Source organism: Vidua macroura, chromosome 4, assembly GCF_024509145.1.
Source record: "Vidua macroura isolate BioBank_ID:100142 chromosome 4, ASM2450914v1, whole genome shotgun sequence".
Taxonomy (NCBI): domain Eukaryota; kingdom Metazoa; phylum Chordata; class Aves; order Passeriformes; family Viduidae; genus Vidua; species Vidua macroura.
The window spans coordinates 16,132,473-16,159,123 of record NC_071574.1 but is presented as its reverse complement, the minus strand read 5'-3'; the positions used below and the strand labels follow the sequence as shown (position 1 = coordinate 16,159,123).

The 26,651-nt window shown below is 37.6% G+C and overlaps 1 protein-coding gene across 4 annotated transcripts in view; it reads right to left on the bottom strand.

The window, feature by feature from the left end:
• The window catches only part of PDE5A (phosphodiesterase 5A), a 50,163-nt gene that overhangs the window by 11,743 nt on the left and 11,769 nt on the right, over nt 1-26,651 (bottom strand). For 3 of the 4 annotated variants that reach the window (XR_008436684.1, XM_053975151.1, XM_053975153.1), the window contains exons 2-14: nt 25,478-26,060; nt 24,686-24,775; nt 18,379-18,450; nt 17,217-17,306; nt 15,888-16,025; nt 15,345-15,412; nt 13,139-13,247; nt 11,277-11,361; nt 8,365-8,540; nt 6,907-6,966; nt 3,634-3,780; nt 2,177-2,302; nt 924-1,018 (exon numbers count right to left, since the gene is read on the bottom strand). Coding sequence is in view for 3 of the 4 variants with exons in the window: in XM_053975153.1 (XP_053831128.1) it covers nt 924-1,018; nt 2,177-2,302; nt 3,634-3,780; nt 6,907-6,966; nt 8,365-8,540; nt 11,277-11,361; nt 13,139-13,247; nt 15,345-15,412; nt 15,888-16,025; nt 17,217-17,306; nt 18,379-18,450; nt 24,686-24,775; nt 25,478-26,060 (1,839 nt within the window). In the remaining variant the exon portion in view is untranslated. The remainder of the gene's footprint in view (nt 1-923; nt 1,019-2,176; nt 2,303-3,633; nt 3,781-6,906; nt 6,967-8,364; nt 8,541-11,276; nt 11,362-13,138; nt 13,248-15,344; nt 15,413-15,887; nt 16,026-17,216; nt 17,307-18,378; nt 18,451-24,685; nt 24,776-25,477; nt 26,061-26,651) is intronic. The other variant, XM_053975152.1, reaches the window with a different exon arrangement.

Here is a 26,651-nt window from a genome sequence, read left to right as displayed (position 1 = left end):
TTCTGAGTATCTTTTGCCCATTTCTAGTAAGACCAGGACACACTGTCATATCACAGGAGTCACATTAAGCTACACTTTAAATCAGCTGAAGACTTGTATGTTGTTATTTGAAATGATATCAAATTCACTGGATTGGGCAGATTTCAAACTACTAATAAATTCTAAAAAACCCGGTATCTTTAGTTAAAAATTAAAATATGGGGAAAATTTTAGACTTATTCTGATGTTTCATTTTGATACTTTCAAACCAAAATATTTTGTTTAGTAAAAATATTTTTCAGTGTTTTAAATATATTTTTCCTTTTTGTATTGTAAAGGCCTTTCTGTAATTCCAGATTGGATCAAATTTAAAGAGTACAGATAACTCACAATCAGTGCAAAACAACCATACATTTTTGATGTGATTTTAACTATAACTTATTGTAAACAACTTAGAATTATGGAAAAATATGGCTAACCAAGAGCAAAACAATCTGAGTTCAAAACGTGGGGAGACACCTCCGAACCAGAGGGGTGCAGACCTCAGTGTTGTGTTGGCCTGGACAAGAAGTGAACAGCTGGGTTGGGCAGGGAGTGATCTGAAAAGCTGCCCATTTCCTACATGCTGTCCCTTGGACACTGCAGCCTTTTGCTGTCACTTGATGGGAAATCGGGGAGGGGACTTTGGAAGCAGGAAAATCTTGTCCCTGCACAGCAAAGGGTTCACTTAATCTGCCATCATAGTTAGTCAGCAACTGAGGCTGTGCATCTGCATCGTTGGACTTGTGAATGGTTCTGCTCGTTCTTACACTTTCTGCTTTGTGAAAACCTGCTCCTTTGCACAGCCCCACATCAACAAAGCAGTCAGGTTGTACCTAATTTAGCTCTGTGCTTGTGTTTGGTCACTCACTTGTTTTTATTTAACTTCTCTCAAACCCACTTACCTTTGTATGTAGGAGTTGTTCACTCCTCTGTGATCCAGATCATGGCTCAGAGTTGCTATCAGCAAAGCCAGTGTTTCTAAGTCAGTCAGTTTGCTCTGTATGCAAAGAGTAATGCCAGAAGTGAGTCATGGATTTATTTAGTATAACGTGTTTTACGCCTGCTTTCTAAATAATGAGACGTGTTCTTAGTACAGTCAAAAGACAACTCAGTTTGGAAATTATTAATTTTGTGTTTCTGCTAGGAAGATGCATCTCCCAATGCTTGCTTTTCCCCTCAAATTAGGGAAAAAAATGAGTTATGTTCAATGCTGTTCAGACTCCAGAATCTAGGACATGAGAATCAGCAGGGAGTGAATCCAGTGTAGTTAAGAATAAACAATTTATGGAAATTGCAGTGGAGACTTGTCAGGATTCCAAAAATAGCAGGCAAACTATCAGGATCATCAGAGATTGCTTGACCGCACACAGAGCAAAACTACCATGTCCATTCCAACAGGGATGGAAGATGGATGTCCTTGCCTTGGTCTCTTTTCAGCACCTTTTGTCATTTTCATTAGTGAGATAAAGTTTGTAGAGGAAAGAAATGCCTCTTCCTCATCAGTATTGGGTTTTGGCCTACAAATGTTTAAAAGACACGTTTACTCAGAATGAACAGAAACATTCTGTTTCCTACAACAATATAAAATCAAAATCTAAAAACCTGTTTTGGAAGCAGTTAGAATCAGTGTTTTATTTATTTAGAGGATCATCTAGCCCTAATCAGAATGATTAGGTTGTTTTTTAAATTATCAGGTGTCTTTTTTAAGTGAAAGGTTGAAAATTTGTTCAAAAGCTTTGGAAAGAACATTTAAATATTTATTTCTATGTTCTGTTGTGTATCTAAAGCTGTACTCAGCTCTACATTTGAACTTTAAAAATTCTTGTTGAAAATTTTAAGGAAACATCCTGAAAATGGGTCAGCATTTTTTTCTCTCTCTTTTGACTTGTTTGTAGCATAAGCATTAACTTTAAAAAAGGACATAACCACATGCATGCCTTATTTGAGATACTCCTGTTGGGAACATCCCGATAATTACTTCCAGAGGATTTAACTCAACCACAGATCAAAAACCATGGCAGCAGTTTCACAAACCAAACCCTCATATCCAGAAGTCCACTGGCAGTACCATGGAATAATGAACATCTTACTAACATGACAATCAGAGCTGTGCATCATTAGAGAATTTGTCCTAATAGAGGAACTGGAAACGTACCTGAATTTTCCCAGATTTCAGAGCAGCAAACATGCACTGTGCTGTGTTAAAAGCATGTCTCCAATTGTGATAAGCAACGTTTTTCCGATAGTTTTTCTTCACACTTAAAATCCATCTGCAGAGAACCTTTAAGAACAGCATTACATACGTGTGTTTTCATAAGAACAGATTTCTAATACATTCAAACTTTCTTAATCCCACTTGGAAAGTCTCGTATTAAAAAAAAATGAATTTCAAGGTCAAATAAAACACACTTGTAACTGTGAACATAAATAAGAACAGGCTTACGCTCACTAGTACAGCTCCTAATTGAGTGTGTAATACTTGTGGGTTTGGGGTTTTATTGCTAAGGGCTAAATGTTAATGTCAGAAGGACTGCTGTTAATTCAGAAACTGAGGTATGTTGAGATATCTGGGAGAAAATAATCCTTGTTTATGATGACATTCCATATGCTTATGTTTATTTGATAGAGAAAATTTATTTAGTTATTGAATCTTCTTAAGACATGAACAAGCAGCTTTTCCCTCCTATCAGCTTGTCAAAACCCAAGCAGAACTGGACTTTGGAAAGCAAATAAGTATGATAGAAGGATTACTACATCTGCAGGGTAGTTTCTTTTCTATGCAGGAGGAAAGCATGTCCTGGATGTTTTACTCAACAGTATTAGAAATTGTGGGTTATAAAATTTTATATAAGCTAACTACTAGGATATTCAAGAGATCAGATTAGGTAATACAGCACTTGTGGCCCTTGAACACTACTAATCTAAATTGGTCTATAAAATGCTGATCTAGAAAATAAATACGTGCTTTCTTTAACTAATGTGTTTGCCTATGAAGCCCAACAAATTAATCTTGCATTTTGATATAAATTTTGATGGTTTTGTTGAAAAGGTTATAAAGCAAAAACAGAGTATTTAAAAATGAAGGTTTCTACAAATAGATGTTGTGTGCACTGAGTGGAAGAGGCTGAAGAGATTTTCTATTTACCTGTTTTGATCACCTCTGACAGATGTATTGGTAAAAACCTTCAGGGAAATTTCCACAGCCCATCTAAGTTATCATCTGCTTCAGTCTTTACTGTCTCCATAACCACAAAGTTCCTCCTAATCTCTAATCTATTATGTTGTAGGGAAAGACTAAGATAATTACTACCTCATATGGATATAGTAAACAATGTTATTGTCCTCTTTGTAAGAGTTTTTCACTTTCTGAGAAGTTGCTAGCCTCTCCCTTCTCAGTATTCTGTTTTCCAGTCCATTAATTATATACTGTAAAATGATTAATCCTTCAGTAGAACCAAACTGAGGACAGATCCCAATTCTTCATATGCCTTCCTAGTTTTACTCCTTAATACAGATGTCCAATTCTATTTACAGTGATATCCTCTCACTATTCTGAATTCCTAATAATTAAGCTGTTTCTTTCTGTGGGGCAGTATTTGGCAGCAACCATACCTCGTGTTTCATTTGGAAATTCTGTACCAGGTTGAGGTCTGTGAACATTCGAATTGTGCACAGTGTTGTTTCAAAGTCTGACAGCTCAAAGTCACTGAAGTAGAAGTCAGTCAGGTTGAGAGTTTGTGCAGATGGCACTACAGCAGCCTGGAGAAGAATGAGAGAACACAGTTTAGCAGTAGGGCAGAGAAAGCAGAACAAATATCTGCTTTTTCAACAGACTGAAAAGAGACACTCAATTTTACCTTCATGTGATACTGAAAACTGATGATTGCTTCTCATTTACTTCCCCATGCCTCTCTTGTTTAACATTACCTTAGTACCTTAGATTTAACAAGCACTTTTCCACAGATCAAGAGAACAAGGATAGAATTACCTGGTCAGTCTGGTTATCTAAATCACCAGAGGCAAATTGTAACCACAAGTATTGATGAAACTGGGAGAAGGAGAAAATAAGGCAGTGGAGTTACATGTTTGTTTTTACGGATATGCAGACAGCAAAATTTGTAACTGTTGGCATTTTTCTAAAAATGGTGAGGAAGGAGATGTCAGTAAAACAGATTTGCTAACAGAATTCACATTCAGCACAATGGGAGTCAGAACATGTCCACAGGCAGAGCTTTCTCAGGGCTAGAAACCTGAAAAATTAGTTTGTTTGTGGTCAGTAATCTTTAAAACCTGTGGTCAGTGGTTTTGATGCAGTTTGCATACAAGCATAAACCTACAATGTGAAATTTGAAATTACAAGGTACACAATACACCCACTATCCTGTATGTTTATAATCCGAGTTTTTAATTGTCAGTAAAATCTTCATATATTCCATCCCTTTTCTAGTTATATAATACAGAGTATTTATATCAGTTGCCCTTCAAAATACCACTGTTGAAGTTATGCTAAGTCTTACATTAACTCTTATACTAACAAAATAAATGTTAAATTTTATAGTATATAACAAAATTTAGTATCATTTTCTGCAGTAGAAAAAAGGTGGGGTTCTCAGTGCTATTACTTTAGAGCTGTTTCACCTAAATATGAGTGTGGTCCAAAGAAAATGAGGTAAATCTGAAATGGTGAAGGAAATAAACTTTTGTGTTTATCTTCCTCTTTGTAATTCTAGGGAAAAACATTTCTCCCGTGTGGGCAGCTGTGTCCCAGAAGGTTGAGGAACTGAAAAGGAAGCATTTGTCATTGTCTACAATATTAGTGCATGTAACATGCAAATCCACAGAATTATGGCTGGCAGCTTCTGTTCCATATCAGTTCACTGTCCTCTCTCTTGTGTGTCAGAATCAGGAAGTCACAGAAGATTATGAAAAAGAATATTAACACAGGGAAAAAATGCACTCTCTTACACATTTCTTGTGCCACTAATTTTGTGTCCCTGATTGGATTCATGTGGGATTTCAGCTGTGAGTACGTGAAAAGCCTGCAGGTTCAGTGGTAAATAATGCAACTGTTCAGCAAAGCTACTGACATAATTTTGAATAACTGCAACTGCAGGCTGGGATTTCACAAGGAAAGGGGCTGCAAGAACACAGAAGGAGCTCAAAAGAGCACTTCATTCATAATTTATCTTTCCCTTCCTTGACCTCCTGTCTTTTACAGCCACAACCATAAGTTTCATTTCCGCTGAAATATAAAAACCCTGCACTCTATAACAGTTTATAGTGTTGTTTAACCAGATTAGCTATTTTCTTTTTCATGTAATGAAGCCACTAGAGCCTTCTGCCTCCTGTTTTACAGCACGGAAGTTCATCAGCTATTTTAACTTCAATTTATTGAGCTATTGTTTCTGTAAATACATTGGCAGCAAAAAGAAGGCTATGGAAAACGTGGAACCACTGTGTTATATAGTGGTTATAAAGAGTTTTGCTTTGTTTCATCTACTTTGGGTGATAATACACAGGCTGTAGACAGTACCCAGGCTCAAAGGAGGTGACTGATGCAGTAGGACAGTTCTGTAGTTTTTGGAAATTATGATTAAAGTAAAAAAACTGACTGCAGCCTATTCCATAATGCAGACAATTCCATATTCCATAAGGCAGACAATTAATAGAATAGAATATTGCTAGTTGGAAGAGCCCTACAACCATCTTCTAGTCCAACTGCCTGATAAGTATCTATTTTCAGATTATTTAGAAGCAAAAGGTATATCCAGAAAAAAATTCAAATTATTTTGGCCATCTTTATATGACAATACAAGTGCAAAAAATAAAAACTAAAATAAAACTTTTATGAGTGCAAATAAAACGCCTGTGCTTGTGCTCTGGTATCACTTTAGAGAGTGGTGGCTGACACAGGTCAGGACTGTGCTAGGAAGCAGTGGACAGTTAAGCCATGCCAGTAGACACTGGCCCAGTTCTACGTTTGCTGTGGTTCTGTTTCATTGAGCAGTAACAGTGGAATCACAAGCCCTGAAGAGAAACCTTAGGAGGAGTTGCACTCTGGTCTTGGTATGGTTCTTTCTTGATGAGTAGTAGTGTGGTAGGACTGAGGTTCAGAAATCCATGTGACTCCATTCTAGAAATATCCTTAGTCTCACACCTTGTTGCGTCACTTGGCCAGACCAGTCCCATGCTACCCAGCTCATAGTCCCTGTGCCTTCCTTCCTCTCCATCCCTCCTGTTTGTTTTTATGCAGCAGGGGTGATGCTATTTCCCTGGAATAGCTGCTCAAGGCTTGGAGAAACTAAGCACATGTGCTTTGAAATGCACTTGAAATCCTAGCTGTAGTTATTCCTTAGGCAGGCTTCTAAACACAGAATTAAACATGAGCAGAACAGGACACTGCACAGAAAAGCAACTATTAAAAAAATTAAATCATTGCATTAAAAATTCAATACAGAATTTATATGTAAGGCCATAAAGCTGCACCCATACTTGGGATGTTTGAAAGGTACCAAAGCTGTAAGATATACAGCATTCAGACTTAGCTGCAGAATGGAGAGTTCTCAACATTTTGCTTCTGGAATACTTAATCATTATGAGTTTGATACTGACATTGCACCAGTGACTGTGTCAAACTCCAGAGAAAAATCAGTCGGCACAGGTCTGGGTCTCACAGTGCTCTGGCCAGCTTTTATCATTGCAGACATTGTAATATTTCCCTTTTATGTGATTCAGCTCAGGAACCCATCAGTATGAGCTTCACTGTCATTTTTATTTCTGGAACATATGCTTCTGCCCCTTTAGGGATGACATCTGTGTACAGGACTGCTCTTGGTTGTTTTACTAAAGCAATATTTCTAAAGTAATAGTAAAAAATTCAATTACCACTGTTACCTGCAGCTCCCTCGTTTCCTCCTCAGCAGCAGAAGCATGGTATGAAAGAACCTATGGGAAGAAAAAAACAGCCCTTAGTACAAACAAAAAAGCCATGTGATAACAAGGTACTTTTCCTAGAGCAGATTTTTCAGCATTCCACTGCATTTGCTGATGAAATCTTCTGTCCATGCAGAGCCTGAGCCAGTTTTAGGGAAGCTCTCTGAATGCATATGGGGAGATATCTGCATCTTTTACAAATCTCCCACAGCACAGAATCTTCTCGAGATAATTAGGCCAAGAAAACATAAATAGCTTCCATGAAAGAGCAAAGAACTCTGATTTTCTCTTTGGAAAGTTTTCATGGCCCACTTTCAAAGACAAATAATACACAAAACTTCTCTTATTATGAGCCTGACATTATAGACATAGTAATTCTTTCAAGAGTTTATTCAGACATAAAAAGAAAGTTTTACCCTAACTGAAACTTGGCACAAAAGTCTGAGACACAATACATTCATTTAAAATTAAAAATATACGCTCAGATTTTAACCATTGAGAACACACAACATGAAAATGTCACAGAGTTCTATTCTTTTGTAAAGAACCCATTTTATACACTAACCTATAATCTGGCTGGAACTTCCTATATTATCTATTAAGTGCTATAGTGGGAGACGGAATTGCTAATTTACCTTATAAGCAAATTATTTGGACAATAGTTTTACCACCTTTTTATTTAACATGACCTAATACAGGTTTATTTGAGAACTGTAATGTTTCTTTTAGAGGCCACAGGGCACATAATTCCATTTTAGGAGTTCTGCAAACACTCTGTTTACATAATGGATGTTAGGAGATCCAAAGTCTACACATTTTTCACTTTCAGCTTCAAGTTATCACCCTTGAGTAATTCAGTTTCTCAGATTAAAGCCCTCTTCAGCTGTGAAGCTTAACAGGAACCAATTTAAAGGCTGTGACCAGATGATGTTCATCTTGATATGGTTTGATGGAATCTGAGAAAATTGCTGAGAACCTACAGTAATGCTGCTGTTAACTCCTCACACTGGTTTGTCTGAAGGACTGAGCCAAAATCATCACAAAACCCCTCAGACAAGAAGAGGAAGTCCCTTAATCTGCCAAACCATTTCCCTCTTCCTACACAACAGAATGCACCCACTGTGTTGCCAGTGTGCAGCCTCATGGAGAGGAAGAGATGCCTCCAGCTCCCCACTAAATCTCAGGGGTGAAGTTAGGACACAATACCAAATTAAAGAGTCTGCTGTCAGAGTCAGAAACAAGCAGAAAATTCCTGAGCAGCTCAACAGTCCAAATGCTGCTCTCCTGAGGGATAACAATCTCTGCTGAGTGTCCCTGTGAGTAACTGCACTTACATGCAGAACAAAGAGGGTCTGGGGAACATTAGGACCTGTTTGGGGCTCATTAAGGACCACCTAGATTTGGTCTCACCTCTAGTGTCACCATCTGTTTGGCCATGGCTCTTTCTACAGCCTCATACATCTGTGTGTTCTGGATCCCCAGGCCACAAAAGATGACAAATGCTTCCAGGAACTCCTCATCATTTCTGTTGAAAGCCTTGATTTTTCCCGAGTTTTCTTCCATCTTATTCACAAGCTGGCAAACCCCTATGTCAGGACACAGAAACAAAAGGAAGTAATACAGAGAATGTATCACCATCAGGAATTAAGTTTAGGACAGATAAGCCTACAATATAAACCACCAACATACATAAGTGACACATAGGAATGCCTTTTTTTTTCCCCCAAGGGTGGTTTCAATGTATTATAAATTAAACATTAAAATATTATATGTACATAATGAATTCAAAAGTATTTATTAGGATTTGTAAACCAAAAATATAGGGCTTTAGAGACTTGATTGTCCTGTGAAATTCTAGGGTCGTTTTCATCTTAATTTTTATTATTAATACTATTCTAGATTGATTTAATCCCTAAAGACAATTTGTCCTTTGGAGGCTAATTAAATTTTTGCAACCATGCCAAAAGAACATTTATCAAAGTCAGAACAGTGGTACACAAACTTTTCACTTCCTCATTTGAGTCAGTACTCAGATTTTTTTCAAGTAAATGAGCTAAACAGGGAATACCCATGTTGAGGTTCAAAACTGAAGTACACTCGGCCATTTTTTGAGGATGTGGTTGAATTACAGCCTCTTGCAAACACTACTGAACTCCTTGAGAAGCACCTGACTGAATTCAGCTTGTTAGGTTCAAACATGCTGATATTTACATTTGTTAATTTTCTGTTAAGAATTTCTGGGCCTTTCTGCACACGTGTCATTGAAGAAGTCTGACAGGTAACTTCTACCACACCTTGCTGTAGTTTAAATCTCTGACACAACCGTGAGCTGGGGGAAATTGAGAAATACACCTCCCCTTAGTTTTACCTCCTAAGATCAGAATATTAATTAAAGCAGCTGAATTACAGGAATATGTTGTCTTTGGTGATGAGTACTGTGTTAACAGAGTCCAAATGTTTTCTCACTCCCATGAGCATAAAAGCTGCAATTTCCTGGCCAAGTGCCAAGATAGCCCAGCTGCAAATTAAAAATTCTGAATGAAGTTACCACATGTGCATCTTCCCTATTACAGCTGATAATAAAACTAGGGAAAAAAATGCAGCACACACAAACTGTGGTTTCAGAAGAATGTTGGCCTCACAAGTTTTGATATCTGGTGACAATGCAACACTGTCCTGTTTCCAAATTGTATTCTGTTTGGGGAACTTTGTATCAGAGTCTCCTCTATAGAGACGGAGACCAATATAGCTGTAGCCATTAAGTGTAATGGCAGGGGTTGAGGTATTTCAATATGGCAAACAGAATTCTGAACCTTTATGGAATGAGATGGAATGGAACGGATTACTGAACCACCTTATTTGAATTATTCATTCAAATAAGGAACAAGATTAACTTTCCCTGGGAAAAAAGAAGCTGACTTCAGGAAAATCCCATGAAACTGACCTTCAGATTTCTGTTTAGTACAGCTTATGACCTTATAATTATTTCCATAGCAACTGTGATGTAATGAACACAAGATTAAGACTCAAAAGTTAATATGCAACAAAAGTAAATGAATTCTTAAAAGACACAGTATTTGCACATAAATGTCTCTAAAAAATGGACAACTGCAGTAAATATATTGTGTTACTTAAGACTCTCTTACCTCTTTCAAAAGCTTCCCCAAAGCACTGAGAGGTCCATTGATTACAAATGAAGGAACTCCAAAGTTTTTAATTAGGACAGTTATAAAATCCCAGTAAGATTCTCTATAGCTCTTACCACATATCTGAGAAATACACAAGTCAGGAGAATAAAGTTCTTTACATCTTTCTCCCTAGTAAGATTTGCTCGGGTTTGATGTGGACAGTTTTTCACACCCCCATCCCACTTCCCGAATTCTGGTTTGGGGTATCCTAATCTTAAAAATAATTTTAAAAAGAAATCAGACTTAGAATAATAGTCATACTTGCTATGAAGTATTGTAAAGGAACTTCTGGGTACTATCCCAAAGACAACTTCTTGACCCTGCCCTATTAAATAATTGAACATGAGGCAGCTGTGAAACCATAAAATACTTCAAAGAACATTTCCCTGTGAGAATGACTCAGATTTGAAAAGCCCACCTAAATGAGTGGCCTGACTGAAACTTTCAGTTTGAACTTCAATAGAAAATTTCAGTAGGAAAAAAAAGCAGATGCAACTGTTTTATCAATAGCTCACAGCATGGTAAAATATCCCTAATTAAAGCTCCACAGTTCAGTCTTCATCTTGGTCTTCTAGGGTTTGTTATAATATTTAAATAAAGTAATAAAAGAACTCATGAAAAAAGCTAACAGCAAAAGAAATTTCAGATAACTCCATTAGATAAAGATGAGGTTTCTCTTTCTGCCTCAGATGTTAAAAAACTAAATCTGTTTTCACAAAAAAGGGGCATCATATTTACTCTATAAATCGGGCCATGCACATTAGTCATCATTCTCAAAGAAAATTATTTTAAAATAATTTAAAAGGCATTCTTGGAACTCTTAATATTTACTTGCAATATTTTTTAAAGCTGATAAAATTGGATCCATTCTCCTATCTAAGAATCAGTATATTTTATTTTGTTTGCTTGTGGGGCTTACTGGTGCCAGGAACAAAGGCTGATACTCATTCTCTATTCTTTGGCAGCTTATTAGGCGAGTAATTTATATTCAAGGTTGCAGTAGATTTATTAGTTGAGAACATGATAATTAAGGATCTTCTCTCCTGGCTTGAGATTACATGTTGCTGTGATTTTACTGTGGATAAATTTATTTATCTATGAAATGTACAACATTATTTTTGTTAAGATACCTACCTATCACTTTATTCTTTTTCCCATTTTTTACTGGTGTACACAGCAAACTCTTTATATTCCGACTTACATTTTCTGCATTGTCATTCTGTTAAACAAACAGAAAAATACAGTTACAATTTTAAAAGCTGTTTTTTAGGTGGCTGAAGTGAAAAAGCTGTTTTTTAGGTGACTGAAGTGAAAAAGTGAAAACAGAAAAATACAGTTACAATTTTAAAAGCTGTTTTTTTAGGTGGCTGAAGTGAAAAAGCTGGGCTCTACAACTATTCTTGGCTTACATCTTCCTTAAAAAGCAGCCACACAAAGAGCAGGCAGGAAAACTACTACAGCTGGGTCAGCATACTGCACTCTTCCCAGGACTTTGGGCATCTCCTGTGCTCCAACAGAAGGAGATTAATTTTTTTGGGTAGTGGAAGGATAGAACAAAGGGATAATTTTTCAAACACCTGGGGAGAAAAGGCCACAGCTCTGCTCTGACTGCCCCAGGAATCATGCGGTAGTTGTTGAGAAGTACATTTGGTCTGACCTCTAATTGTGTGTGGCACCAACAGAAATGGGCACACGCTAATATTTCTGATCAAAAGGTTATCTTTTTTTTCTGTATTGTTGCTTCGTTCTCTGCTGCTGTGCAAGGACTATAGAGAGTATCTTGGCAGGATTTTCATGAGGTGAGTGCACTGTTGAATGTCCTCCAAAGAAAGAGGTAAGCCGAGGTTTCTAGGGCACTGGCAACACCTGGGATTTCCCTCATGTCAGGGTGCATCAGCTTTCAAAACATTTATCCTACTGCCCTGCCTTGCCCTGCTCCTGCTGTAGTGCAAGTGCAGTGTCTGTGTTGCTGAAAAACATTTCCAGATTCCTTCTAAAAGCACTATTGCTTTCTTTTTATGGGTTTCTTTAACATACATAAAGTGAATTCCAGGAAAAAAAAAAAAGAATCAAAGTAACTCTAATTCTACTGAACAGCCTGTTTCCAACAAACAATTATTTGGATGATTCTCACAGTATTAATTTTATTTTTAAATGTCTTCAAAATCATCACCTCTTTTTTATTAATCTATAAAGTATATCCATTGGATTCTGTCTGTATTTCCAGTCCTGCTGTTAAGACAGGGTTAGTCTGAGAACTCAGTTCCTGTGTTGCTCAGTCCATCACAGAAACCCACTCCAGAACATCCAAGAAACCTTGCACAGGAAAAGAAAGAGAAACAACTCAGCTCCCCACCATGAGCTTGCCCCTTCTTTCCACTTATTGGAACAATCACACTGAGCACTGTCTTTTCTGATCATTTTGTTGCGTATCTCAGAACAAATTTTGGTAAAAAGCCATCTGCTGGATCATAGTAGCTCCTCTCCCTCTCATTACTCGCTTTCTAACAGGCTTAAACCTAATAGTAAGAGCAGACATCTTTCTACTTTCTGCATTGAAAATGAGAAAAAACATAATTAAAAGTTTGCTTTTTGGTGATGACGACCATGAAGGAAACCTGGCTGGAACTTGAACCTTGCCAAGTGACCTTCCCTCCTCACCCTCCAGTATCCCTGTGCTCAGTCATCCACTGCATCACCAGCTCACACTTGAGGAAGTGTTAGGCAAAAGCTCCCAAAGGAAAGTGAAGTTGATCCATCTCCACTGCAGCAAAGAACTTGCATCAATAACATTAATCTTTGTCAGAACAAGAAGGGAAAGGAAAGGATAAAAGGGAAGGGACTTCCGAGAGCCTCCCAATACTCGCTGTGTGTTTACACCATTTTAACTGGAGTCACCTTGACAGAAATAATAAGAGGAAAGCAAAAAAGGTTTAATAGTAAACAGAAAGATATTTTCCATTTCTGAATTTCAAATGTAAGCTTATTTTACTTACTGTCCATGGAAATCTTCTGTCTTTGCAGACATCTGGGATGTTGAGTGGCTCCATCGTGTTCTTGACATACTGAGCATACATGTAATTGATTTTGTTTGTGTCATGGTCCCTGAAGGATGCAACATTATTATGATGTGCTTTGTATAAAAGTGAGTAATTTCACTATTCATTATTATTACCTGCCAGGCAGGTAATAGGAATGTCTTTCCCATATGAGAGGAGGATATATAGATACAACCAATAGATATATAATGGAGTTGAGTTCAAATACTGTATCCTAATCCAGCTGTCATCACAAAACTGCAGGATTGGTGCGTGCTTTCCACCATTTCTTTAATGTTCAACAAACACTGAACATGAAACTGAAGAAATAAACAATTGCCTACAGTTTACATCGATGAAGGATAAAGAATGAACAGCTGGGTTTATATAAAAATAAACAGAACTATTTGAAAAGAAACTGCATTCAAAAATCTGGTACTCCTGAAAAACCAATATTGGATGAAATTCACATATTAATTCAAGAGAGTGCAGCAGGTATTACTTGTGAATTTTGTGCTGCTAAGTTCATTTCAAATTTGTTCTAAAGGTTAAGACACAATCAGTCATATGGAGGTTCTGTTACTGAAATAGAACTGCCTATTCCAAATCAGAATATAAATTATCTTTACAGAAACAACAATTTCTACTTTTTTAGCCACAATTTATTTAAGGTATTTTAATTCTCTTAGACCCTTTGCCTGCCTTGGAGGAGGACATATATCCTACTTATAGACCTATTCCTATCAAGCTCCTGTAGTTTCCCTCCAACATTTGTCTTGACTTTTGTTATCCTCCTGGTGTAAGGATGGTTCCAGGGCTGGAGGAGAGGAATTATTCTTTTGTTATTTCACACATACAAGGCAATGCCCCACAATTCTGAAAAACAGTCTGATCTGGGGCTTGATTCAGTGTCCTTGACTGCATAACAAACCTGAAATATTATGTGAAGTAATACTTCCCATCTAATCTATGTCATTATATTTCTGCTCTTGCCTGAAAGTGTGCCCTTCAAGCATAGCAGAAGTTGTAACTGCAATGGTTGATTCACAGTGCAGTCCTAGGACAAGTTGCACTGTCTCATGAACAAGAGTCTGATAGGCAACTAAGCCTCCAAGATTCCTCTTCCCTATCAGGTATGAGAAATAAGCTCCTGGCAGCCCATGCAAGCAGTAAATTACATTTTAAGTCCATTAACTTGTCACCATAAAAGGGATAATTAGGAGGAAGGCTCCCTTCTTATAGAGTAGAAGAGGACTCAAGAGGAATTTTCTTTTTCAACTGTGATCTTACCAGGCTGTTGTACCTCTGTATTTTCTGGTTGAACACTGTCTAAAATTATAACACAGCTCAACAGCTTTTAGTTGCTCAAGTCACACACTTTGGACATCATTCCCTAATATATGGAATTAGACTTAATATGATAAATATTTACTGCAAAATTACATCAAAGGGGCTCAAAATCTGTTTCCTCCCTGCAAAAAATATCTGTAGTAGAGTATTTTATATACAACTGTGTCTCTTTCTGACAGTATTTGAAATAACTGTTTTTGATGACAGAGACAGTAATTTTCAAACTTCAATAGAGAGGTTCAGGCTAACTTTGGGAACTATTTGATCTGGGTATTTTAATTCAGCTCTTTATCTATTTTTTTTCCTCCCATTTGAACTCCTTAGTGGTTTCCTAAAGATGAGTGAGACTTAGAACTTTAGGACTATAGTCTTGATTTGGTCAGACATGTTCTTTGAGTCATCTTCCTTATCTATGAGTTGAGGATAATGATTAAAATAATTGATTAAAAGCATTATTTTTGTTATTATCTGCTAATTTGCATATATCTCCTTTATAACATGGTCATCCACACAGATTTGTTTGAAATCAGTTTTAGAGCAGCTCCTCTGTGCATTTCCATAGCTTAGCCTTGAAATACAAATATGTTCTTAGACTGGCAAAGTGAATAGATCGAGCCCTACTCCTGCTCTGCTCAGTGGGACCTTTTTAAGGCAAGAGAGTTGGCCCACTTCAGGGGAAAAGCTGCTCTATAAAAATAGCAGTAATACATGAGATCCAGCAGAAATAAGCCCGTTATTATGAAAAGAATATTAAAAGCATAAGTTTCTTCAGAATTCTCTTAGGATGAACAAAAGTCGGAATTAATTGGTTTACCTCTTCAGATTTTCAACTGAATCCTCTAATTCCTCAGATTCCATGTGAAACACACTAGAAAACGTATCCTGGAATATCAAGAGGATGCTTGAATACACAGGTGTATAAGGTTGTCATTATTTAGAACAGTATTACTCATTAAAACCTTGTTTTAATCAAGGCCTATTCTGTACTAAAGACAAGTGTAAAATTTAGCTTCATTCCACATATGTCATCAAGCATACTGGATCCTACTGTAAAGGTATCTTTTGATACAACTTTAAGTATAATTCAAGTGTCTTGATCTAGTCATGACCCAGAGAAGAAACACAAGTATTCACAAGCTGTGCCAAATTTATATGTCAGCACAGAAATTCTTTAACTGAACAAAGGCCAGAGCTTCTCATGAGCAGATGCCATGAAAGAAAAGATAGAAAATGAAATGATGCCACAAAAGAAAAGATAGAAAATGAAGTGACAAGAGAACATATGAGACTAGAGGGAAGCCAACCTCACTCTCAGGGAATAAACACTTCTGCCTTCAGACAGAATAAACATACTCACCGCACAATCTTCATCCACTATGAAGATGGTACACCTCTGCACCTGCATGAAGGATATTATAGTGGCTGCTATCTTCTTCAGGATCATGTCCAAAGACTGCTGCTCTTCAAAAATCAGGCTGGCAAGGTCAAGAAGCACCTGAAGAAAAGGTCATTTGTGAGGGTTTGACTAACTGTGATTTATGCAATAATTATTGTTACCGATGTCTTTGAGTCTTCTCCTCTCCCCTGAATCAGGGAAGACAATTTTTATGCCTGTGACCAGAAGTAAATTTTCGCTCTCACAGATTTCGAGGTAACATTCAGTATTAGCCAGTTTGACACTTTTTATGGAAGAATTAAATAGCACAATAAGCGGTCTGATCTTTTCAGTCAGAGAAGCAGAATAGATTTAGGCATTAATAGGTCAAATGAAACCTGTGAAATCCAGACAATAGAGTTACTTACCCTTAGGAAACCTATTTTCCTATGGCTCATGTGTGTATTCTCAAACCACTGATATTTATATTTTTTAAGACTTCTGAACACAGTTGTTCTTGGTTGTAATGCTAACAGATCCTAATTAACTTATTTGGTGAAAACATTGTTTAGATACAGTCTGCCATTTTTCAAAGCTGCTGTTGAAAGACTTAGCTACTCATATATGCTCATATTATTTTTCCCCTCACAAGAAACATGAAGGCATTTAATAAACTATCCAAATTTGTACCAATTTACAAACACTGATAGTTGGAAACTCAGACCTACCAGGAAAATTTTAAAAGAACTGCTATCTAGTCTTTTCTCTGAAACATATCGCGTGATACAGGGCAAGCATATTCACCCATAAAGGCCATGGCATGAATAACCCATCAAAACCAAGCTGGCAGCAAAGGAGAGCTATAGCAATCAGAAGGAAATTCAGTTTTCCATTGGATCACTACTGAAAATATGCTTAGTGACTGTTATAGTGGTAACAGCCTAAAGGAACAGTCTGTATGCCCTCTGCTATTCTACAGGGATATTTCTGCCTGTAATTTCTGGAGTCTGACACCTCTGGTTGTTTAATACATATGATTAACCACAGGATAACGGCAGGTAATACCAAGTATATTAACACAGAATGAATCTTCTGACATATAGACAGGCCATTTCTTACAGCCCAGGCCAGAATGTGCCCAGCCTCTTCCCAGTGCAGCTCGTGAGAGCTTTATCAGACACACAACATTCAGTCATAGGGATTAAAAGCAGCCAAGGAATAACTACCACATCAGAAACAGGAAGAGGAGGTGCTGATTACTTGCAGACCCTCCTACTTTGTGTATCCCTGGGACAAACCTGTTGGCCCTACCTGATTGCGCCTGTTCTCAAGCAGAGACGTCTCGTACAACTGAGCGTTGTGAAGAACAATTCCACAAAATGCCAAATACGCTGCAAAATCCTAGAGACAAATGAACATTAACATCTCACAGAGATAATGTCCCACAGCATTTGAACTCTATTCAAAGATAAGCTACTGCAACGTTTTGTTTTCACTCTGAAGTATTAATTTATATTTTTGTTATCTTTGGCACGTTCAGGATCTGGGTTTTTTTCAGCTACCCATAATTTCTTATTTCCTCAAGAATCCCTTCTTCTTTTATTAAGCTAAAATCTGAAGATCATTATCTTGGTACAAGTAAGGTTCATCTTAAAAGCAGCTTCAAGGAAAAAATAATTGTGCAGCAATGCATATTTTAGATAGAAAATCTGACCACAAGAATAGCCAGCCTCCCTGAGGGACTTCAATCTCTTGGGAAGCGAAAATAAAAATTTGCTAACATTGCAAACCCACAGTTTTTTACTCATTCAGGATGAGATTAATTCTGATATCCTACAAATACTCAAAGTGCATTTTGTCTTAAAGGGGAAGTTTTCAAAGAGAAGGGATGAATTCTGATTCTTTTACTGCTGATTTTTAAGTCAACTTCTTCAGCCTGAGCACAGCCTGGGTTTTGCCCCACCAATTTGAACATGAAGTCTGGAAGTTTTTGGAAAGCAACCGCACTGGGAGAATACTCTTCTGATTCTCTCATATACTCATAATTTACCTGAAGCTTTTTCTTTTCCGGCAAATACTATACTGAGAAGTGACATGGTATTTAAAATAGAATCACTCCACATATGTCATTGTTCAAATTGTGTTTCTTGGGCTTGCCAGGAGAGTTAGAAACAAGTAATTAAAAATTATATCCATTGAAATTTATTAAAGTGTTTTACAATGCATACCAGTAGAGTAAGCCTGTGTTTCAGAGATATATGACATGGTGATCTAGAAATTAAATTATTTCACATCCACATTTCTCATGGCCTCATAAAGAGAAATGTTTGCACTATTTCCAGGAATGTTCACTTTCTCACAGATGTTTAATTTTTAATAACTTAAAAATTTCTGAGCAGCAGGAAAATTAAAAATATATCCATCCCCCTTCCCCTATGAAAACAGAAGAGACATAAGCATCCAGCTTTTATACCTTTTCATCTTGTTCAGTGAAAGTGCCACCAATTCCAGATTTCTTGTTGATTGCTTGAGCCACACCAACAACCTAGTGTATTCAAAATGGAGAAATAATGTAATTTTTAGGGGTCTGTCACTGGATTCCATTTCTAGACCTATTTATATAAGGTAATAAATGATCACTACAGGTATTTGTTTGGTTCACTATTAAATCAAATTGTTAGGATAATAAATGTTTCTCTCTCATGTAGAAATATTTCCTAGATTACAGGATTTGAAGACCTTAGCCTTTCCCTAATATAATTCTGTGTTTCCATTCCTTTTGAGACAAAGTATTAATCTGACAAAGTATAATGCAAAGCTTTTAGGTATTTTCAGATTTTTTAGCATGATTACAAAAACTGATAGAAAAATCTGCAAAGAACTTCCTTTGTTTGAAGTATAATTAATGTAAAACCAATGCAAAATGCTAATGATGGGTTTTTTCCATCTTGCTTTTTCAGGATAAACACTATCAGAGGAAAATTGTGTGATGAGTATGTTTAAAGAGTCGTATTTAACTATTCATGGTAAAGTTGTAACTGCTAAACTGTGGAAGATGTGGTTTTATTTTTGTAACAGAAAAGAAGATAATTTACTATCTCTCAGCCCAGCATTCCCAAAATAGTGATGCTGTAAGTAAGGCCTTTTAAATAAGGTTCTTTAACATGAATCACTGCCAACTGTGGGCTCAAAAATGCCTGTCTGAAATAAAGCTCAATTCCATAGAATCCCATTTTTCCCCACAGTCAACCTCGTACTTACTTCAGTGAGGAATAGTTCTCATCCAGTGGACTTCCTTTCTGTAAATAACAGTGTACTACCAGCCTGTATTCTCCTCTGGCAGACTTTGAATGAAAGCAAACCCCTTAACCAGCTTTTATGTTAATCTACATGTGCAAAAATTAAGGCTTAGATCTCTTCTCATACCACTGTCTTCCCTGGGTGCTGATTTATTTTTTTTTTCCAGTTTTGATCCAGCATGAGCTAAGACAACCTTAACAAGGCCAGAGGCTTTTCACCCAAAAGGTGAGTACTTTCATGTTGGTTGTTTAAATACATCCCCTCCATGAAAGGAAAGTGTGCAGTGCTTAAAAAAAAAGTTATAAGAAAACAGTAAAAGTACCATATTAATACAGGAAAAAAAAAAAGTCTGTTTAGGCTCCTTTCATCAGCACTCCAGGTTTCAGATACGTTAACAAAGGCAGGTATTCCAAGAGCAATGATCAGTTTTAGATCTTTGATACAGAGTTTCAATAAAGGCTTTTAACTGAAGGGGGAGGAAATAAAGAGAATAAACCTGCTAAAATTCATGTTGACTTGATTAGGATGAAAATGTTGTGCATATGCAAACCTTCCTCTTTTTAGTTGCTGTTTCAGTGGCATTCTAAGCTTCCAAACAACTTTGTGTTGTGCCCATTTGTTTTTCATACAAAGTGAATAGTTTTAAAAATTAAACTGGCCCAAATTCTGACTTCATTTATGTCAGTTAAAATTTCAGTGTACTTCTCAAAACTCCATAGAATATGGTGCAGAGACAGTAATGAGAAAAAGCTTCAGAGAGGCATTTTTTAGCCATTGGAGTCTTGCCTGCAACCAGGTAATTAGGAGAAGATGTAGGAAACTCGAGAGGATCTGCTCCTGTTACTAAAGTAATTATGTAATTAGGACAAAAGTCAATCATGTGGTAGCATTTGGGGCCATGGAGAACATATGCCCGCATTTTAGAGAATACTAAGCACAGTATGAAACCCAAATCCTCATTTTTAAAACTTATTCTGAACAAATCACAAATAACAATAGCCAAATCTGTGATCTCCAGCTGGGAGTTAAGATTGCACAAGCAGAAAAACTGAATCAAAAGTCACCAACTGCTCTGAGCTCAGCTAGACAGGGGACTAAAAAAGCTTACGGTACTACTCTGGACTGAATAAAACCAAAGCTAAGGGAAAGACTGAAGTCATTAGGGTCTGTTTATGCTTTGTCATCTGTGAGTTTATGGCCTGATCACTGAAGTAATCAGTGTACTGTGGAGTGCTACAAGCTCCTTTTCCTGAGCTTTTCCTCATATTTGGGCTAGGCAGGTGGGCTTACAGAACACAATTTATCTAGAGGAGTCCTGCAGTTCCCAACAAGAGCCTTCTTCCAGGTTTGCCCTATTGGAAGGGCGTAAGGGGTGAGCAGAAGGAAATTCCCCTTGGATCAGAAACCAAGTATTTTGCTATTTTCCATTCAGAACACCTAATACAGACATAGACCGCAAAGACAAAAAGCAATTCTGATGATGGAATTGTTCCCTTACTTTCAGTCCCAAAGAAGAACAAATCTTCCATCAACTGCTGATTCATATGCCCACACATGTTTTACCATATCTGAGCACAGCTTTCTGATTGTATTCTTGCTGGTAACATAGGTGATCTTCCAGTCTTCTACTTGTTCTTTAGCCTTTCCTTTCTAGCTGTGCTACTTTTCCAATTTAATAAATCCTGATCCACATTACAAGGAGAGATTTCTTCTAATCACCAGATAACTTCATTTTCACTGTTTTCTTGCAATAGCTGAGTCCTGCCTCTAAAAGTAGCAGGCTAGAGTGCCTAGTGGGTGACAACTGATGACTTCAGTGCTGATGACTGTGCTCTGGATTTTATATGGATGGTTTCATGCTGCAGTTTTTTGCACATTAAATTTACAGGCCTAACTCTGTGAAAGCTGTTCTAGCTCTAAAGGCAGCTGGTGCCTTTTTCAGTAGGTTCTTACTTAAGCTGACTTCTGATGTAATTAATATTGCTTCTTAAGGAGGTATATTTTTTATTTACTTTGCTGGCACATGAAGGAAAATTATGTCAAAGCCAAAGAAATGTAACAGAAATGGGAAACGTGACATTTTTGATAAGAGAACATACCCACTACAGAAGACAAAGAGTGTTGACTTTACTTTGCTCACCTGGACTTGTAGAGGCTGGATTAAAGCTTCTAAAATTATCAGGCAATGACAGAACTGTATTTACAGACTTTCATCTTTTATTGACAAAAATTTCACGTCCCTTTTTATCATTCATGACAGCAGCAGCCTCCACGCTTTGCAGCAGTCCAGCTACTATAATGTGCATCTCAGCATAAGCTGAAAAGCCATCGAAGAAGCAAATTACTGATCTCCATAATCCCGCAGCAAGACTGCTGCTGGAACTGAGTCTGTTTAACATCAGCTTGGCTAGGCCTGCTCTATCTTTCAATGACTGGGATGTGTGCTATCTGAAAGGTTCGCTGGGGGAGAAAATTTAGCTGGCTAAAGGTGATGTACCCAGTCCCATTTTACACCATAAAATTCAACAGGGGATTTTCAAAGGCTGTTGTAAGTAGCACCCCTGATTTGTTGGGAAGAACTTCCCAGTGACAGGAGATAGGGCCCAGTAAACAACAAACTGAACAACTGAATAAACATTGCCAGAAAAAAACCCCAACATTTCCCTAGCCAGTTACTAGGAAATTCAATCTTACATGTTCACAGCCTGGGAGAGACATCTCAGTTAATTCAGCTAAAAGCTCCATATGAGAAAATCCTACTGATTTTAGTAGAAATTAAACTGAAATTGCCTTTTATGAAAATTACTATGTCCTGCTCAAAGAAAAAAAAAAAAAAAAGAAAATCATCAATAACAGAAAATTGTGTCACTCCTGGAGATGTATGGTAGCTGTGATGGCTCTGTGCTTCAGAAACCATCCATTCTCCAGGTATCCCAAACCTCCTGGAGAGCTCCATAAGTTGGTTTAAGCTGAGGAATGGAGTAAGGATGTCTATTCTCTATCCAGTCCTGTCAAAATGACTGTTTGTTTACAAGTGTCTAGAAAACTACATCAAAGGTAAAGTCCTCTTACTGCACTGCAATGTGTCTCATTGTTACTAGTTCCTGGGTCCTTTCCATGAGCTCTTCTGTGAATCAAATTGTTTTCATTTATGGAATTTCTTACTAGCTGTTATTTTTAAATGAGACTTTGGTTTCTCACATGCCTTGTGGAAATATAGGCAAATGTGAAAAACATCTACTGGAAAAATCTTCGTACTTCAGCAGGCCCAGAGGATTTAGTAATCAGCATGAGATTTTCCTCCTCTCCATTACTGACTCTTTTGTTTTTAAAAAAATAGCATGAATATTAAACAAACAAACAGAAAGCTCCAGTTGTTCCTCTTTCTCAGTGTTTGTTTTTGGATGTCTTCCAGAATCATCTTTTGACTGCGATTGCTGACATCCTGGGCTAAGGCAGCGTTCACAGGCCTCAATATTTCTAGAGGAGCTTTGGGGATTTAAAAATTTTATCTATTTATTATTTTAACAGGGAGGAGCCAGTATTCTGGTTTTGTTGTTTGGGGGATTTTTAAACAGAAAAAGCAGCAGAATGAAAGTGGAAAATTAAGGACTGATTCACTGACTCCAGTGTCTCTCCAAAAACATGTCAGTCATTTGTTACAGCGAGAATGAGAAAAACCTTCTGGTAGAGACTGTAAAACTCTGAAAAAAAATAGGGGCTGCCATCCTTTCCTGTAAGAAATCTTAAAGTTTAAAACCTTCAAATTATTGCTTGTGAATATAAGACTCCTCAAACTTCACGTTGGCTGAACTTGTCAAAATAAATTCCCACTTCATTTCCACTTGCTGATGTGCTCAGGAGGAGGAAGCTGGCCAAAGACATGGCCCATTGCAGGTTTATTCAGCCCTTAAGTCATGGTGGACTGGACAAACAGACTGCAGCTCTCATTGCTTCCTCACCTGCCACCAGCACCTGGTGAGAAGTGAGCACTTCCACTCTCCCCAGGCAGCAGGGCTTCATAGCTCATTACTGTACCCAGTTCTGTGGGACATACCATCTTTTTCCATTTGACAAAAAGAAAATGGCATGGCTTGGGTGAAATTGGAAGCCTTGCATCAGCCTGACACGGACCATTGATCCCTGACAGTTCTTCACATGGCATCTGCTTCATTCATCTCCTGGCCCAGGGCCAGCAGTGACTGCTGCCAGGTAGAAAGGGGAAGACTTTTAAGCAGGAATGGGAGTAGGAAAGAATCAAGTGCTGTCCTTGGAAGAATGGAACAAAATAATTTAAGCTGAAATTTGCAGTACGTGAAGAAAGGAAATACTGACCAATCATCTGGGTCAGCTAGAATAAGATTCAATAAACAAGTTAATGCAGGAGTTTAATAAATTAATTTTAAAAAAAGGCTCAGTGTAGTAGAAGTCAAGGTGACACTCTAGAAGAGGAGTGAAAGATGGAAGAGCAGAAAAAAGGTATGATGTCTTCAAATCAATCTTGGCAACCTTTCTTTTTGGGAGCTTCAGCTTTCTGGAAGCAAACTCTAAATGCTCTGAAAAATAAATTAATTCCAGGAGAGAAAAATCTCCATTTCAAAGCTCTGACACACTGTGTAGAGAGCCTTATATTTTATGAGTATTCTAGAACTGGTGATGTGGCTAAAGGGCACTACAGTCAGGATCAAAGAAAACCCAACCATACTTTCCTTACTCCAAAAGAGTGTATCTCCTCTTTTCCCCATTCATTTGCGTTCATGGACTTTACTGAATTCCCTCTTCAAATACTCAGGGCAAGAAGGTGTTGTTAGCCCATAATAAGAATTCTCCCTACTACAATAGCATGAGACAGGATGATAGAGCTCCCATGAGAAGCAGCATGGACAGGAAATATGGGCAAGAGTTCAGTGACCAGATTCACATTGTTTCAAATGAGGAGTGTTTTAAGTTTTAAGGATGACTTTTCTGAATCACATTGACACCATGTGTTTTTCAATGCCTGATGTCAGGCACTTAGCTCATAAATAATAAATTAGGAACCACGTTAAGTTAAAAGAGTGTAAAAAAAAAAAATCAGGTTTTTAGAAAATGATAAAACCCACTTTATGCCCTCTGAATTAAGCAATATAGATACAAGCTAAGCTGAAGTACAGTAACTTAATCACAACTTGAGATAGACCAGTAAGTGTGCAGAGAACTTTAATGCTGACAGATACTGAGTACAGGAAGCAGGAACAGCACTTCTGGAGTTAAATACATATATTCTACTGCTGCATTTGGGATTAAACTCTTCCTGACAGTTCCCTTTGGCTTACATTACTCAACTAGATAAGATAAAATTACAGTCTAAACAAACATAAGCAGTCTTGCTTTAAAAAAAAAAATGGTTGGAATATGATGACTGCCAGCTAATGAAAGTTTAAAGCATCAGCATGACTGGAAATAATATTACATTAAATGATCCCAAGATTGCAACTTACCTCTTCCCTGTGATTCTTTATTGGCATACAGAGAATGCTCTGAGTCTTATACCCTGTGATCTGGTCAACTTCTGCATTGAATCTTGGATCCTGATACAAGAAAAAAATGCAATTATTAGACTACTAGCATAAAGACCAGTTCTTTTTCTTCCTTGGTTAATAGATTAAGAAAAGTTTAATATTTTATTTGACTGTCACCCAGGACAACAAAGGTTTCATTACCAGCCAATAATTATATAAAATTGTTCCTATCAGTGTGTTAACAACAGAAAAGCATTTGTGTGGAATATGAGGGCCAATAGATTAAGACCACTGCTATAAAGAACAAAAACCCCAAACCCTGGGAGAAGCCTTGTTTTTGAGCCTAGACCATCATTCTAATAAATACGCTCATGGATTAACCAGGCCTAGTTTACCTTTTATCATCTAGAAGAAATTACAGAAATAAACTAAAATATCTGTGCCCACAGAGGAACACAGTTTCATAAACGTGGTTTGTGGTTTTGCTTTTATCAGAGATTGCTTGTTTCATTTCTTCACCTTAGTATTGAACTTTGAATAATCACCTCAACAGAACTCTCATTTTTTTAGTCCTAGCTTCATGTTTCTGTGTGCACATGGATCTATAATACATGTATTATGACCAAAACCATAGTGTCAAGTTTGCATCTTGACCTTTTTAAGTCAATACATCACCAAATACAGGCACTAAAATGGCAATATTCCAGCAGGTAATAATGTGGCAGCGTCTTCTTTTTCAAGAATTGCTGAAGATAAATTTTCTTGGCTTACCTCATAGGCATTCTTGATGTTGAGAGGCTGCCCTATGGCTGCCACGTGACCCACAATGCCCTTGTTCCACTCCAGGCGAATGCAATTGTTGGAAGCTTCTTCCAGGGTGGATCCTTCTGCCACGTCAAACAGCCTGCTCACGAGGAACTTCTCATTGGAGCTGTCCTCACACACCAGGAACAGGGAGTAGCGATCGGCTGCGATCAGCTCATGGATGTGTAGGAAGATCTTATGGCAAAGTGCTGTGACGTCTAAGTGACTAGAAATATCTTTCACAAGTTCTAATAGTCTCGAGCACTGATCCCCTGCACTGGTCTCAATCCTTGGAGATTGCAAAGGCATCTGTTCTTTCTTGTCAGAGCCAGAGAGGAAGCTCACTGCTCCTACTGAGTCCTTGACAAAAATAGGCCTTAAGGGTCTGTCAAATTCAGAAGCGGAGATTTTCCTTGCTGGTGTCCCAGAGTTGGTGGTCTCAGTACAGGCAGGCTGGTGACAGGCACAGGCTTCGCTCTGGGACTTGCTTCCCTCCTTGCAGACTGGGATGGTGTGAACTCTGTCAGCAAACCATGCATTAACCATTTCTCTGTAAAACAAAACCAGAAATACAGCGAATGATGTAAACTGAAAATCCTCTAGCACGTATTGGAAGCTGACACTGAGAGGATAACTAAACCTTTTCACACAGAGGATACTGATGCACCTTTAGATTCCTCTATATCAATATTCTCCAATTTTATGCAGCACATAGCCCAGATTAAGCATTAACAGTTTTTGCCCTGTAAAAAATAAGCTATTTTTGCCTAGACGAAATACCTGAATAAGACAGAGGAGGACCACTTATGCTGTAGCTTTCAGAGTACAGATCAGAAGTCTACACCGTCATTTTGTGACTGAAAAGTTCCAGTCCTTTCCATTACTAAGATTTGGATTTCTGTATAAGACATATATCTTCATTTGAAGACAAAACTTTCTGGTTTTAACCTCTAAAAAATAATTTCAAACTTTAATTCTCTCAGACCCACAGTCCTTCCTATTTTTCTGTTGCCAATATACTGTTTTTAAGTTAACTTCCCTGCCCTCCAAGTTAAAAAAAAATGCTGGTTGGACTCAAAGCATAAAAGCTTTGCTTAAAAACCATCAAAGAAACATGATTATTACCAATTCAACCCCCTCC